Genomic DNA, 12,110 nt, shown 5'->3' on the forward strand with positions numbered 1-12,110 from the left:
ATATTCCGCTGTTCAACTAAATTGTTTATAACTCTGATAATATGATTATATTCCGCTGTTATAACAATAAATAGTATACTCTGATGTTGTATTAAAAATGATGTAAGAAATGGTTAAGAATGATGTAAGCTTTATTCTCTCATTTGTGACCCTGATGGAAAAATATGGATTTTCAGGTTTTCTCCTGGAGTGTGCCCGACGGGACCACATAATTTGGTGTCCTCCCTTGGGTGCTTAGTGTCTAATGGAAGACGAGCACTCCTGGGAGTCATTAGATTAGGCGGTTCTGCCACACTCCTTCTCGTGGGGCGCATGTTGATATCGTCCCGCCATTGCTATTCTAGCGAAGAAGCTTTGCCTAGCGACATTTTCCATTATTCAACCCTAATCGGTGTAAGTGTAAGGTCAAGCTCCATCAACAGGAGCCGGGGATGAGAGGGGGAAGGAGGCGGGGCTGTAAGGAAAATGGACCCTTGGCCCCTTTAATTTGGATTTTGGTGTTTGATGATCAACATGACCATTTGGACTAACATTATTTGGTAATGTTTTCTGATATAGTTCAAAGGGTGCAGAAGTGGCTTGGACTTTGGCAAAGTGGTGATCCGGATGATCAACACCTCAAGCAAGACAATAGAAATAGGGAGGACCAGTTCATAAATTTGTGAATTAAAGAACAATGAACACTACTAATTTTACTGTTTAACTAGTGCAAAAATCGCATTGACAAGGGTGGCCCTGGCCCACTTTGGTCATAACAAAGCTCTGCCAGTGCCACCATCGTCTTCTCTCCTGGCTCTCCAACACTCTTCAGCCTATTCGGGAGGCCGTATCGTATCGTGGATTATTTACTGCTGGCTGGTTTGGTGTGAGAGAAAAACACTGTTCCCGACTGGAAATTTACGATCGTTTACGAGCAATCGAACAGGCTGCTTGCCTCCCCCTACGGCTTTGAGGGGCTCCGAGGAGCCCGAGAACACTTCCTCATTGTTGGTGTCTCATTTTTGTGCTCATTCAAGGCCCCCTTTGTGTCTACCCCATTCTCCTTTTCTATCTCTAGTGGCTCCTCGTCACTCGCCACTACCATGCTAGCCCGGCTTTGTTGGGCTATCACCTTGACGCCTCTGCTCTTGCCCCATCCAACCGCCTTTCCCCGCTGCCTGACTAGCAGCACCATTGTCGCCTCTCCCATGCTGCCCCAAGCCCATGGCCACAACGCCTGCAATAATCTCAAGGCTGGCCTACCACCCATAGATCATTTCCTTTCTAAGCCCGCCGCGGTACATGAACCATAAACCGCCAGAGACCTCGTCAGAAATGAAGAAGATGGCACAAGGAAGAGCTAGTACGTAGCATTTGTTGATCGGTGAAAAAAGTCAAGAGTGTTGCTTGAGCATATTTTGCATATTTGGAATCATGAAGGCTGTTGATACTATTTTCAATAAACTTAGTTAATCTTAAAATAGTATAACATTGACCTGATTTATAATTAACTTTTTTTCTACATCAGAGTTCGGATAGAGAGAGAATAGACATGAAAGCTGTTCTGGTGTGGGCCGTGTGGACTAGCCAACGTCACCTGAGAGCCCAATGGACAGTACAGACCGACTTGGCAGCATGTTTGTTTCGTCGTAAACGATTGTGGATTATTTACTGCTGGCTGGTTTGATGTAAGAGAAAAATACTATTTTAACTTATAATCTACGGTCATATAGGAGCTAAGCGAACAGGCTGTTGATTTCTGAAGTCGCAGGCCAGGCCGCAAGGAACGCAAGTCCATGCCTCGGGCCATATTGCAGTATTCGTACGTACATACATACAAGGAGTATTGGTATAGCGAACCAGCCTATATGCAAACTCTGCTGCACCTGGTAGCTAGCTGGTAGGTAGTACACGGCGGTAACACACCCACCCGTCGCAACAGCCCTGCTGCGACAACGAATAGATGACGCGTTATTTCCGGCGGGCCGTCACGGCCGGCCGCTCACGCCGGCGTGAGCCCGTGCTTGAGCGCCGCCTTCCACACGACGTCGATCCGGTCCACGTCGATGGCGCCCACCTCGTGGTGATCCCACCCTTCCAGGCAGTGCACCACGCCGCCGGCGTGGCACGCGTGCACCACCCCGCGCTCCATCGTGTACTCGCAGGAGCCGAGGCCCTGCACGTCCTTGGGCAGCCTCATGGCGGCCAGCTTGCCGTAGGTGCAGTCCCGGCGGAAGCCGATGATGGGCGGCACCACGAACTGGTGGAAGTGCGTGCTCGGCGGCGCCCACCGCTGCTCCCGCGGCGACAGCCACTTGCCCACGATCCATGTCTGCCATGCATTGCAGACACGGTGCACCGGTGTCAGTACGTATCACACATGCCATGAAAGAACGCTTTCAGCTAGTACTCCTACGTACCTTGCAGCCCTGCGCCGCCTGATACTTGGTGACCTGCACGAGGTACTGCTGGAACTCTGACGGCGCCTCCCTCTGGATCTTCAGGAACCTCTCCGTCGAAAGCGTCAGCATCTGAAACAAAGGGCATTCCATCTTTGCTACTTATTTGTTTTGTTTCAGAGCAGCATTATTATGAATTGTAATCCAAGTTCAGTCGTCGATTGCATGCATACAAGTACTTGTTTCAGAATGCACACGTACGTACCAAGACCCTGATCTTCTTCCTGCAGAGGTAGAGCGCGATGGCCCTGCCGAGCTTGGACGTGGCGCCGGTGAGGAACACCTCCCTCACGTTGCTGGGGATCTCGTTGAGGATCACAGCCGCCGTCAGGGTGTTGCCGTGCACCACCCTCACCCTCAGGTTCGGGTGCTTGCTCACGAACAGCGTGCCGCCGCCGTTGAGAGCCTCGTTCTGCAGGTAAAGGGAGAAGGTTGAATACAACGTTGGATGGTTAGTTCTGGTCCATTTTTTCTTATCCTCTGCTTGTGCATGCCCAGATATTACTGTTCTGAAATCAACAGATGCTGGAGACGATCGACCTTGTTCAGTGCAGCAAGGCTGATGACTTTGACGCCCATCTTGTCTGCCCTCAGGATGGCGAGCTCGATCTGGCGGTTGATGCCCTTCTTCGCCGACGGGATGAAGTACTGCAGTGCGACAGCGAAAACAAAGAGAGACGCATCATGCAATCAGTTTCCTGGTCATCAACACAACAGGAAGTGTATAGGATCGATCGGATTCAATCAGTTCGGACTGGCGGTGGTGACCTGGAAGCCATATCTGGGGACGCTCCACGTCTGGTGGAGCCGGCCTCGGAGGAAGTAGAAGCTGACGGTGAAGGTCTTGGAGAAGAACCACTGGAGGAGCATGAAGCCGAAGGCGACGGGCCAGAGCGGGAGCAGCACCGGGTGCGTGGCCCACGGCAGCGAGCTGCAGGACCGGAACGCGAACGGCACATGCATCGACGACACCACGTCCACGACGTGCGCCAGGAACACGAAGTCCGGCACCCGGTCGTTCATGCCTATTCGCAAGCAACCAGTCATCAGTTTTTTGTTTCTTCATTATAAATTACTACTACCAGTGAAATCGATTTTCAAATTAACCAATAACGGTGAATTACTAGATGATCCCATGCATGCATGATGGGTAGCAGCAGCATCGATCAAGACATCAACTAGCACCAAATCTGGAGTAGTACCTTGGTCGACCTGTTTCTGAAGCTCCCACGATTCGGAGTTGATGGTCCCTCCGAGGGCGTCGTACAGAGGCATAAACAGGCAGAAATTGCAGTCCTTCTCCCTGTGGTGCAGGCTTAAATACCTGCAAGTTAATCACCACAGCACATAGAAAGGACGGCATTGATCAGCCATCTAACACTAATAACACAAAAAAAAGTTTTCAAATTTACAGCGGTTGCGGCATGCAAGACCGTTGCCCAGTTCATGCACGAATGCAATCATCCGTTTATGCTGCATGCCTCCTTGTTCTCATACATAAGGTCTTTTTGGATCTTGATCTTGAGCAACAATGCGAAGGACACAACTCATATATATAGGAGGACCAGTGGTAACCCGGCCCATCCCCTCCCGGGCCGGCTACCTCCCGGTGCTGTACGAGGATAATTGATTGCCGTTGCTGATGCCGACCCCGTTTGGGCCTGCCCTGCCCGCGCGGCACTTGTGGTGCACATACACGGCCGGTCGGCGGTCGGCACCGCCATAAAGGCGAGCCAGCCGGCTACGGCTACAGGAACAGGACGGGCGCACCTCATGCACATGGCCGGCGCCCGGCGGCTCGCCGGCCCTGCCTGCCTGCAGGCTGCAGCTAGGATAGGCTCCAGCTAACGATGCCGGTGGGGAAGCTTCGGGGTCACCCGTACCCATATCCGTTAATTATCCATCCTCGATTACCCGTAAGGGTAATGTCCATTGGGTGTGGATTATCCAATGGGTAAGAGACTTTTGCTGGGATCGTTTCTTCCTTCCCCCGTCGACAGGTAACTCTCGTTTGCCAGCAGGAGCATCGCCCTCCGCCGGCACGGCTGCGACCACAGCCCCGGTCGGTGCTGCAGCCTGTAGGCGCTCGTTCGCTCCCGTGTGCAGTCACCGCAGATTGGTTGGAGGGCATCGGCGGGTCGAGCTACACGTCTGCTGGGGCACGGGCACCGAGGTGAAGTGGCCATGACCGCCATGAGTATGACGAGGGAGCGAGCTTCTGCATGCTGCCGCCGCCCATGGCCGAGCATGTGGACAGCAGGCCGTGCTTGGTGTACGCGCCTCCTGCATGTGCGGTTGTGAAGTGGCCATGGACGACCTCTACAGTCACACGTCCCTCTCTCACCTTCCGCTTCTAGGCAGAGGCGATGAGCTCCGCTGAGCTCTGCAGCCAGAGCATATATAGATTAAATGGTTAATACCTCTATTATCCTACCCATACCCACAATCAAATGGATAATCCATACCCTTCCCAAACCCCAAACAGCATGGGTACGGGTTTGGGTACGGACACTGGTTATCCAGTGGCATCGTTAGCTCCAGCAGAATCAAGAGGGACATGTGCCGCATAGGCGGCACGGACAGTAATGCAAGCCAGCACCGGCGCCGCGGCCGGCGGCACATGCGTACGGCCCTGTCGTCGCCGGGAGCTTTGATGATTCCCACCGATCGGATGGCTGCTGCTGCCTGCTGGTCATCTGTGCGAGTGCGTATGTGGGCCCCGCGCGCGGCATCCTGCTCGATCTGTGTGGTCTTTGACGTACTGTGAGTGAGGGGTGGACCGTGGAGTTAACAGGACATCCATTTGGGATTGCGAGTGCAGCCGAGCAGGTGTGCAGCGAGATGAACAGGAACATTCTCATCAGAACACAGCGCCCAGGCAGCGGCTATGACCCGATCCGACGAGATCTGAACGTACGTAGGAGTACTCAATCAGTGGTTTATGTTTGATTATTCTGGTCATTATCCATGCATGATGGCTGGCAGTGGCAATGCTGTGCCGCCTGTGCGTTTGTGTGTGTGGGCAGGGCACCTAGACAATGCAAAAGGGTTCAAATAAATGATATCAAAATCGGCCAGGCCGTGTCAGCGGTGGACTCGCTCGAGAAACGCCATGCATGCAGCATGCATAGACGATAGTAGGAGTGGTACTGCATGTCCCCACATGACCACATGCTCAAAGTCTCGTGAACTAGCACAGTAACTTTTAAGTCGGTGGCATGTAGTACGTACGTAACAACACGATTGTTTTAGCTTGCAAGATGCGTGCGCGCTGCAGCACACGCAATGGAAAGTGCGTGCGTGCGTGCGTGCACTCTGGCCTGGTCTAAATGCAGGCATGTCTGACTGTCTGAGGTTCGGCTGTTTGGGAGTAGTAGCTAGTAGCTCGCGGTATTGATTACTGGAGTAAGCTAGCTCAACCCATGAATTGGGTGGTTGGAAGGAAAGTTGGCATGCATGCAACATCATCTCATCTCATCTCATGAATCTCGTCTCCTCTGGCACTGGTTGACTGGCTCATGCATGGGTCCTGTTACCGGTTTTAATATGTACTCGGTCCTCCGTAGCGTACGTCTTTTGTGTGTTGGTCGTCGTTGTACGGCGCTGCCAATCACGACCAGCTAGCATCATGCGCACTGGCACCTCAAACACAGTCGCATGCACTTGCACCGGGTACTACTGGCTAGACATTCTGCACTGCACGAGGGTACGTACTTGTGCAAAAGCCAGCCTATACAGCACTAGCTATTATAGGTGTACGTGTACAGCTACTACGCATGTGGTACAAGACAGGCAGACAGACAAGGAAGCTAGCTGCCTAGCTACGCATGTAGTAGGTCAGTCCAGCTAGTGTTTGCAATCATGCACCGTGGAATGGAAAACAACACAGGCTCTCGTTGCTCTACGGATTTCCCTACGTACGCGCCGTACGTTTGGACCCATGTACATACTCGACTCCTCATCATCATGTTATACGTACGTATACGTACTACTAGGATCAGATCATATCATATTATAGGCAGATATAGATGTCACGACAGAAACAAAAGACAACATGCTGTACGTACGCTAAGCCAGCCTTAGGTGAGTACAGTGGGTGGGTGGGTGGGTGGGTGGCTTACGTGGCGGTGTAGATGAGGTATCTGAGCGGCGGGAAGGCAGCGAAGGCCTTGTGGGAGATGACCTCCACGTTGCTGTACCCCATGCACCGGAGGTAGTCGAAGAGGAGGACGTAGCCGTAGACCAGGCTCACGGACCCGGCGCCCGCCAGGAACGCGCCCGCCAGCGGGGCCCCCATCGCCAGCGTCAGGAGCAGCGCCTCCAGCGGCGTGCCGAACCCGGCTGCGGTAGTGCACACGCATTAATTCACACAAACAGATTTATTTTTTTTTCTCTTGGTCTTTTTCATTCATCATCAAAGAAAAGAATGGTGGCACGGCCACGTACCCGTGAGCGGCTGCGTGACGGGAGACGAGTGGTGCTTTGCGTGGTACTGTCTGAAGAGCGGGCCCCGGTGCAGCGCCCTGTGGGCCCAGTAGAAGACTGGCTCCGAGACGGTCACGTGCAGGAGCAAGGCCAGGCCCCACCCGCGCGGGTCCCACACCCGGAGCTCCGACACGCCCGGGAACGCCGGGCTGCCCATCGCCGTCGCCGCGATTAGGGTTTGCAGGATCACCATGTTATCCCTGCGTACGGTCAGTCAGCTCCAGCCCCACCAACAAGAAGTCATTACGTACGTACCACATTTATTAGACATTGTAATTACTGCCTGGAATGAGCAAAGCAAGCAGCTGATGAGGATTGAAAATAGTTACTGCACATTTACTGCCCCGGCGTGACTGATGCCCCCCCCCCCCCCCCCCACCGCCGGCCCGTCGTCCTTTATAAAGAAAGTGAGCAGGCGGGAACTATGCGCTCACGCCACATATGGACGCCCGGCCTGATCCGCCCGTGCACTAGTACTAGTGCTAGCACTAATTTCTTACTATTTCTGTTCGGCCAATTAACTCTCAGACACCCGTTTTTGTTCTTCAAGCTTGAAACCAAAATCAAAAGACGAAAAGGACATGAACTTGACTCTATGATTGTACGGCGTACTTCGATTTGAATCTACAGCCATGTCAACATACGTCATGTTCTCAGTAAAATTAATTCTTTCATGTACAACCGTGCTCCAGGTAAACGTGAGGTTCAACTTTCAATCGTCTTATTATATGGAAAACAAAACTTTGAAGTGATTTTTTTTTTGGAACGTTCATTAGCAGGAGCTCTGTCTTGCTAGCGAGCTCGGTCAGGGTCAGGGTCATGACCCATGACCATGAGCAGGCATGCCGGCAGGAAGCCGGCCGGCAGCAAGCGGAGGGAGAGTACCACGTCGTATATGCTCTGCACATATGCATGCTTACCAGTCCCACTCGGCGTCGATCTGGCGGAAGTCGACGCCGTCCTTGACGACGCGGCGGCGGCGGGTGAAGAAGAGCATGTTGCCGTAGGAGAACCAGAGCTGGAAGGTGAGCGAGCGGAGCGCCAGGAGGAGCAGCAGGTGGAGGCACCACGACGACCCCAGCGGCAGGCTCCCCGTCTCCCTCCACGCCTGCGCCACCTTCGCCACCAGAGGCCCGTACAGCAGATACTGCACATGCACACGCGGCCGTCGAAACAAACAAGCAAGCAAACCAAGATCAGTAATCTGCTGCGTACATCGTCTATCATCATACCGATAGATGATGATAAGCAAGGGCTAGCGTCAAGCTAACAGCAATGGCGGCGCAGCGGATGAATCGGCCGGTATGATTAGACAGACAGGCAGTGCTTGCTTGCCTTGTAGGAGCCGAGGCTTGCCCATGGCCAGGAGGCCAGCGGAGCACCCATGCCCAGGAAGAGCGCTGCTGCCGCTAGCTCTGAGGTGGGGTGCTCGTGGCCGTGAGCGAGTGTGGCCGGGGAGAGAGTCTGTGGCTCTGTCCTGGGAGGCTGGGACTCTGGGAGGCTGGGACGGCGTTGTCTGTCGCCTCGAATGTGTCTTTTTACGCCACCCCGTCCCTATTTATAGAGGACCAGTTGCAAAAATGGCAGAGCTACTTATTAATTAAAAAAGGGACAGTTGCTGTTGCCCCCTATTCCCACTAACCCAGGGTTTCAGTTGTTTATGTTTCTAGTATATCAAGAAACGTTCCTTGGGAAACTAGAAGCTACAGTAGGATCATGTTGATTCTTGCTTCTAGTTATAAAAAACAACAACGATGGATCAGTTTTTAGTCTGATTCAGATGATTTTTGTAGAGTTTCTTATGATTCTTATCTTAACAAGAAAAAAAACAGGGGGAAAAGAACCTGCCACATGGTCTTAATTTGGCAGTCAGCTGCTCAAGCGCTGAGCTCTAGCGTGCTTTTCAATTAATTGATTAATAAATAATACTGTCTCCGTCCCTAAAAAAATGTAATTTAGGGTCTCTTTGGCACGGCTTATGTCGGCTTCATCTATTTTGCGTAAATCGAGGCACTGTAATATGAAGCCGTTTTGTAAGTCGAGGTTAAAATGAACTAGAAGCCGAGAAAAATCAGTTTTTCTGGCTTCACCGGCTTTGGCTTCATCGGTGAAGCCGTTTTGAATGAGCCGTGCCAAAGAAGACTTTACAGTGTCACGTTTTAGTTTGATATAAATAAATACCATCTAATTAATTACGAAATATATTTTTATAATAAATTAATTTAAAGATATAACGGTAAATATTATTTACTAAAAACTTAATTAAATATGAATCTTTTTGTGGCACGCAATACATAATTGCATCCTTTTCAGAACGGAGTCAGTAGCACGATGAACATTTCTACTTTTAACTTTTTCAAGCTTGTTGACGTGTGCGGGTGGCAGTAATTTTGAAAGTAGTAAAAGCCTAATAAACTTAGCTATAAGCCAACCCAGATCATCAATAGACAAGTGGTACAACGATACATCATGTTCGGTCGACCATATCAGTCATATTTATTAGTTATGATATAATATTTTTGTCTCACAATATAACAACATCAGTCGGTTTATAAGCCACCAACAGGCTGTATTCTCTTCTACTGTTCTCAATGTGATTTTTTACTATGTGGGGCCACCAACTCTCCCTTTCCCTTCGTCTCCTCGCCGCACCTTTCTTCGCGTCGAGGGCCGACACCCATCCTAACGGCGTAAGGGGGGGGCGATGGCTGTGGCGCGCCCAGGCAGAGCCGCGGTGGGTCAGCTCGCGCTGGCGAGCGGCGGAGGCGTGGCTGTGGCGAGCGCACGTGGCGAGCGAGCGGCGGAGGCGAGCACGCGCGGACGTGACCAGGACCGCAGGGGTCGGCGAGGCGGAGGTCTAGTGGGCTGGCACGCGGAGGTCGCGGCTGCGGGAGATCACTGGCGACAGCGAGCTCAGGCCGTCCACGGGTGAGCGAAGGGCGGCGTAAGGACGCCGGTGGTCGGTGAGTTACGGGCGCGTTGTGGACGACGACGATGGCGTGAACATGAACAATGGCGTGGTCGCCGGACCAGCTCCCTGAGCTGTTTCTAGCGAGGTAGATGGAAGGACGTGCTAGTGGCAGGACCCACGACCTACGCAACTGTGCAAGCGTTCGGCGCTGCATGTTGCGCTAAGCTGAGCTTTTCTCCCTCTTTCTCTCTCTCTTTCCAACTAAGATTTTGCTTACATGTGTTGGCTATAAGCAGTGACGTGACCTTATTGTGCTTGGGACTAGATCTAGGGACTGTTTAGTTCGCCTAATAGCTACTAAATTTAGTAGTTTTTAGTTACTTTAGTAACTTTTTAATCAAACGCTATGACTAAAAGCTACTAAAAGGATTTTACCGTTTAGTAGCTATTAAAGCTCACTAGCTCGAACCAACACCCCCTTATTTCCACCGGACCCTTTGTGCTCATACTAAATCTAGTCTGATCATTTTTAGAAGTTTTATAAAATTAACCACCGAATTTGTGCCACCGCGGAGCCACCTGAGCCGCCGAAAAAACAAACCCCCCCGAAAAAAATAAAAATAAAAAACTACCCGAAACGTATAGATTAACCATTCCTGTAGTAGCCCTACTCGTAAGGATGGAAGGGGAAAAAGACAGAGAGCTCGCCGTGCAAAATAATTTCTCCTTGCAGTACTGCTCATCCAACGTTGTTGTAACCGTTCAGCCCATTTCTGCCAAAGGGTCCAGCTAGGCGTAAAGGAGTTTCCGTGGATGTAGTACTTCGTGTCACGCGTTGTGGTCCATCTGGGATTCTCGTTCGGTGAGGCATCACTAGTAGAGAACAGACCTTTGATCCTCGGTCAAAATGAGCTCTAGTCTCGGAATTTTTTGCCCCCGGGACTAGAAATACCTTTAGTCCCGGTTGGTGGCTCCAACCGGGACTAAAGGTCCCTGCCCAACGGCTACTGCGTCAGACAGAGGTGGCAGGGACCTTTAGTCCCGGTTGGAGCCACCAACCGGGACTAAAGGTGTACTTTTACTCCTGGTTGGTGGCTCCAACCGGGAGTAAAGGTCTACTCCCGGGCCGTGGCTGCGCCCGGAGTTGGAAAGTTACCTTTAGTCCCGGTTGGATCTATCAACCGGGACTAAATGTTCTTCCTTTATAAATCGGCCGTCTCCTCCTTCCTCCCCGAGCCCGAGCTCAGCACATTTTGAAGCTCACTGCAGTAGTGTTCTTGCTTTCTCCCTCCCTCCATTGTTCCTCCATCCATTCTTCGATTCCTCCGTCGATTCTTCAGTTGTAAAGGTTACCAATCTCATACTCTTATTTTTTACCATTTTCTTATGCCATTTTATTCACTATATATATTTATGGTTCTTTATTGTGGTTTTTTTTCATTTGTAAGCAATTTGAGCTCAAAATCACTTTAAGCTTGCATATTTACATGAAAGAAGGTTAAAGTATATATAAATATAAAGTTAGAAAATAGTTAGAAAATTATAGCAAATCCTTACTAGTTGAACTTGCGGACCGTGTTCAGGTCGGCGAGGATGTTCTCTGCCGAGCGGTAACGGACGTCAAGGAGGAGCTTTAATTCTACGAGGGAGAGCGATAACGGTCGTGGAAGACCGTGTTCCCTTCCTCGTAGAATCGGAGCTCTTCCTTGACCAAGTACGGTGCCGTCCGGTGGAGAAATCCTCGCCGAGCTGATCACGTAAGCAAGGTCAACTAGTACGGATGGTTATTTATTCACATGTCCCGATATCGTCGTAGTAGTCTGTCAATCACCGTACCTAAACGTAGTATATATAAATAAAAACTTAGAAAATAGTTAGAAAATTATAGAAAATCCGTACTAGTTGAACTTGCGGACCGTGTTCAGCTCGGCAAGCATGTTCTCTGTCGAGCGGTAACGGACATCAAGGAGGAGCTTTGATTCTACGAGGGAGAGCGACAACGGTCGTGGGAGACCGTGTTCCCTTCCTCATAGAATCGGAGCTCTTCCTTGACCAAGTACGGTGCTGTCCGGTGGAGAAATGCTCGCCGAGATGATCACGTAAGCAAGGTCAACTAGTACGGATGGTTATTGATTCACACGTCCCGATTTTACTGTCCTAGGCCCGATCTCAAAGCAGAGGCCCTATTGGAATGAGTTTGTACAGTACAAGACTTCGGAAGAGGGTGTGAGTCGGGTGATAAAGAACCAACGTAATGCCCAACAGAAGACATACCA

The 12,110-nt window shown here is 51.1% G+C and overlaps 1 protein-coding gene across 1 annotated transcript; it reads right to left on the reverse strand.

Moving 5' to 3' along the window:
- Positions 1–1,597: 1,597 nt before the first annotated feature.
- On the reverse strand, positions 1,598–8,436 carry LOC136521567 (very-long-chain aldehyde decarbonylase GL1-3-like). Its single transcript, XM_066515313.1, has 10 exons — positions 8,259–8,436; positions 7,844–8,070; positions 6,885–7,123; positions 6,560–6,779; positions 3,641–3,762; positions 3,207–3,463; positions 2,979–3,086; positions 2,644–2,850; positions 2,400–2,510; positions 1,598–2,311 (listed from the first exon to the last, which is right to left on the reverse strand). Exons 1-10 carry the CDS (start codon positions 8,307–8,309, stop codon positions 1,982–1,984), a joined length of 1,872 nt encoding a protein of 623 aa, XP_066371410.1. The 5' UTR covers positions 8,310–8,436; the 3' UTR covers positions 1,598–1,981.
- Between the last annotated feature and the right edge of the window lie 3,674 nt (positions 8,437–12,110).

The sequence above is a fragment of the Miscanthus floridulus genome, chromosome 18 (assembly GCF_019320115.1).
Source record: "Miscanthus floridulus cultivar M001 chromosome 18, ASM1932011v1, whole genome shotgun sequence".
Lineage (NCBI taxonomy): Eukaryota > Viridiplantae > Streptophyta > Magnoliopsida > Poales > Poaceae > Miscanthus > Miscanthus floridulus.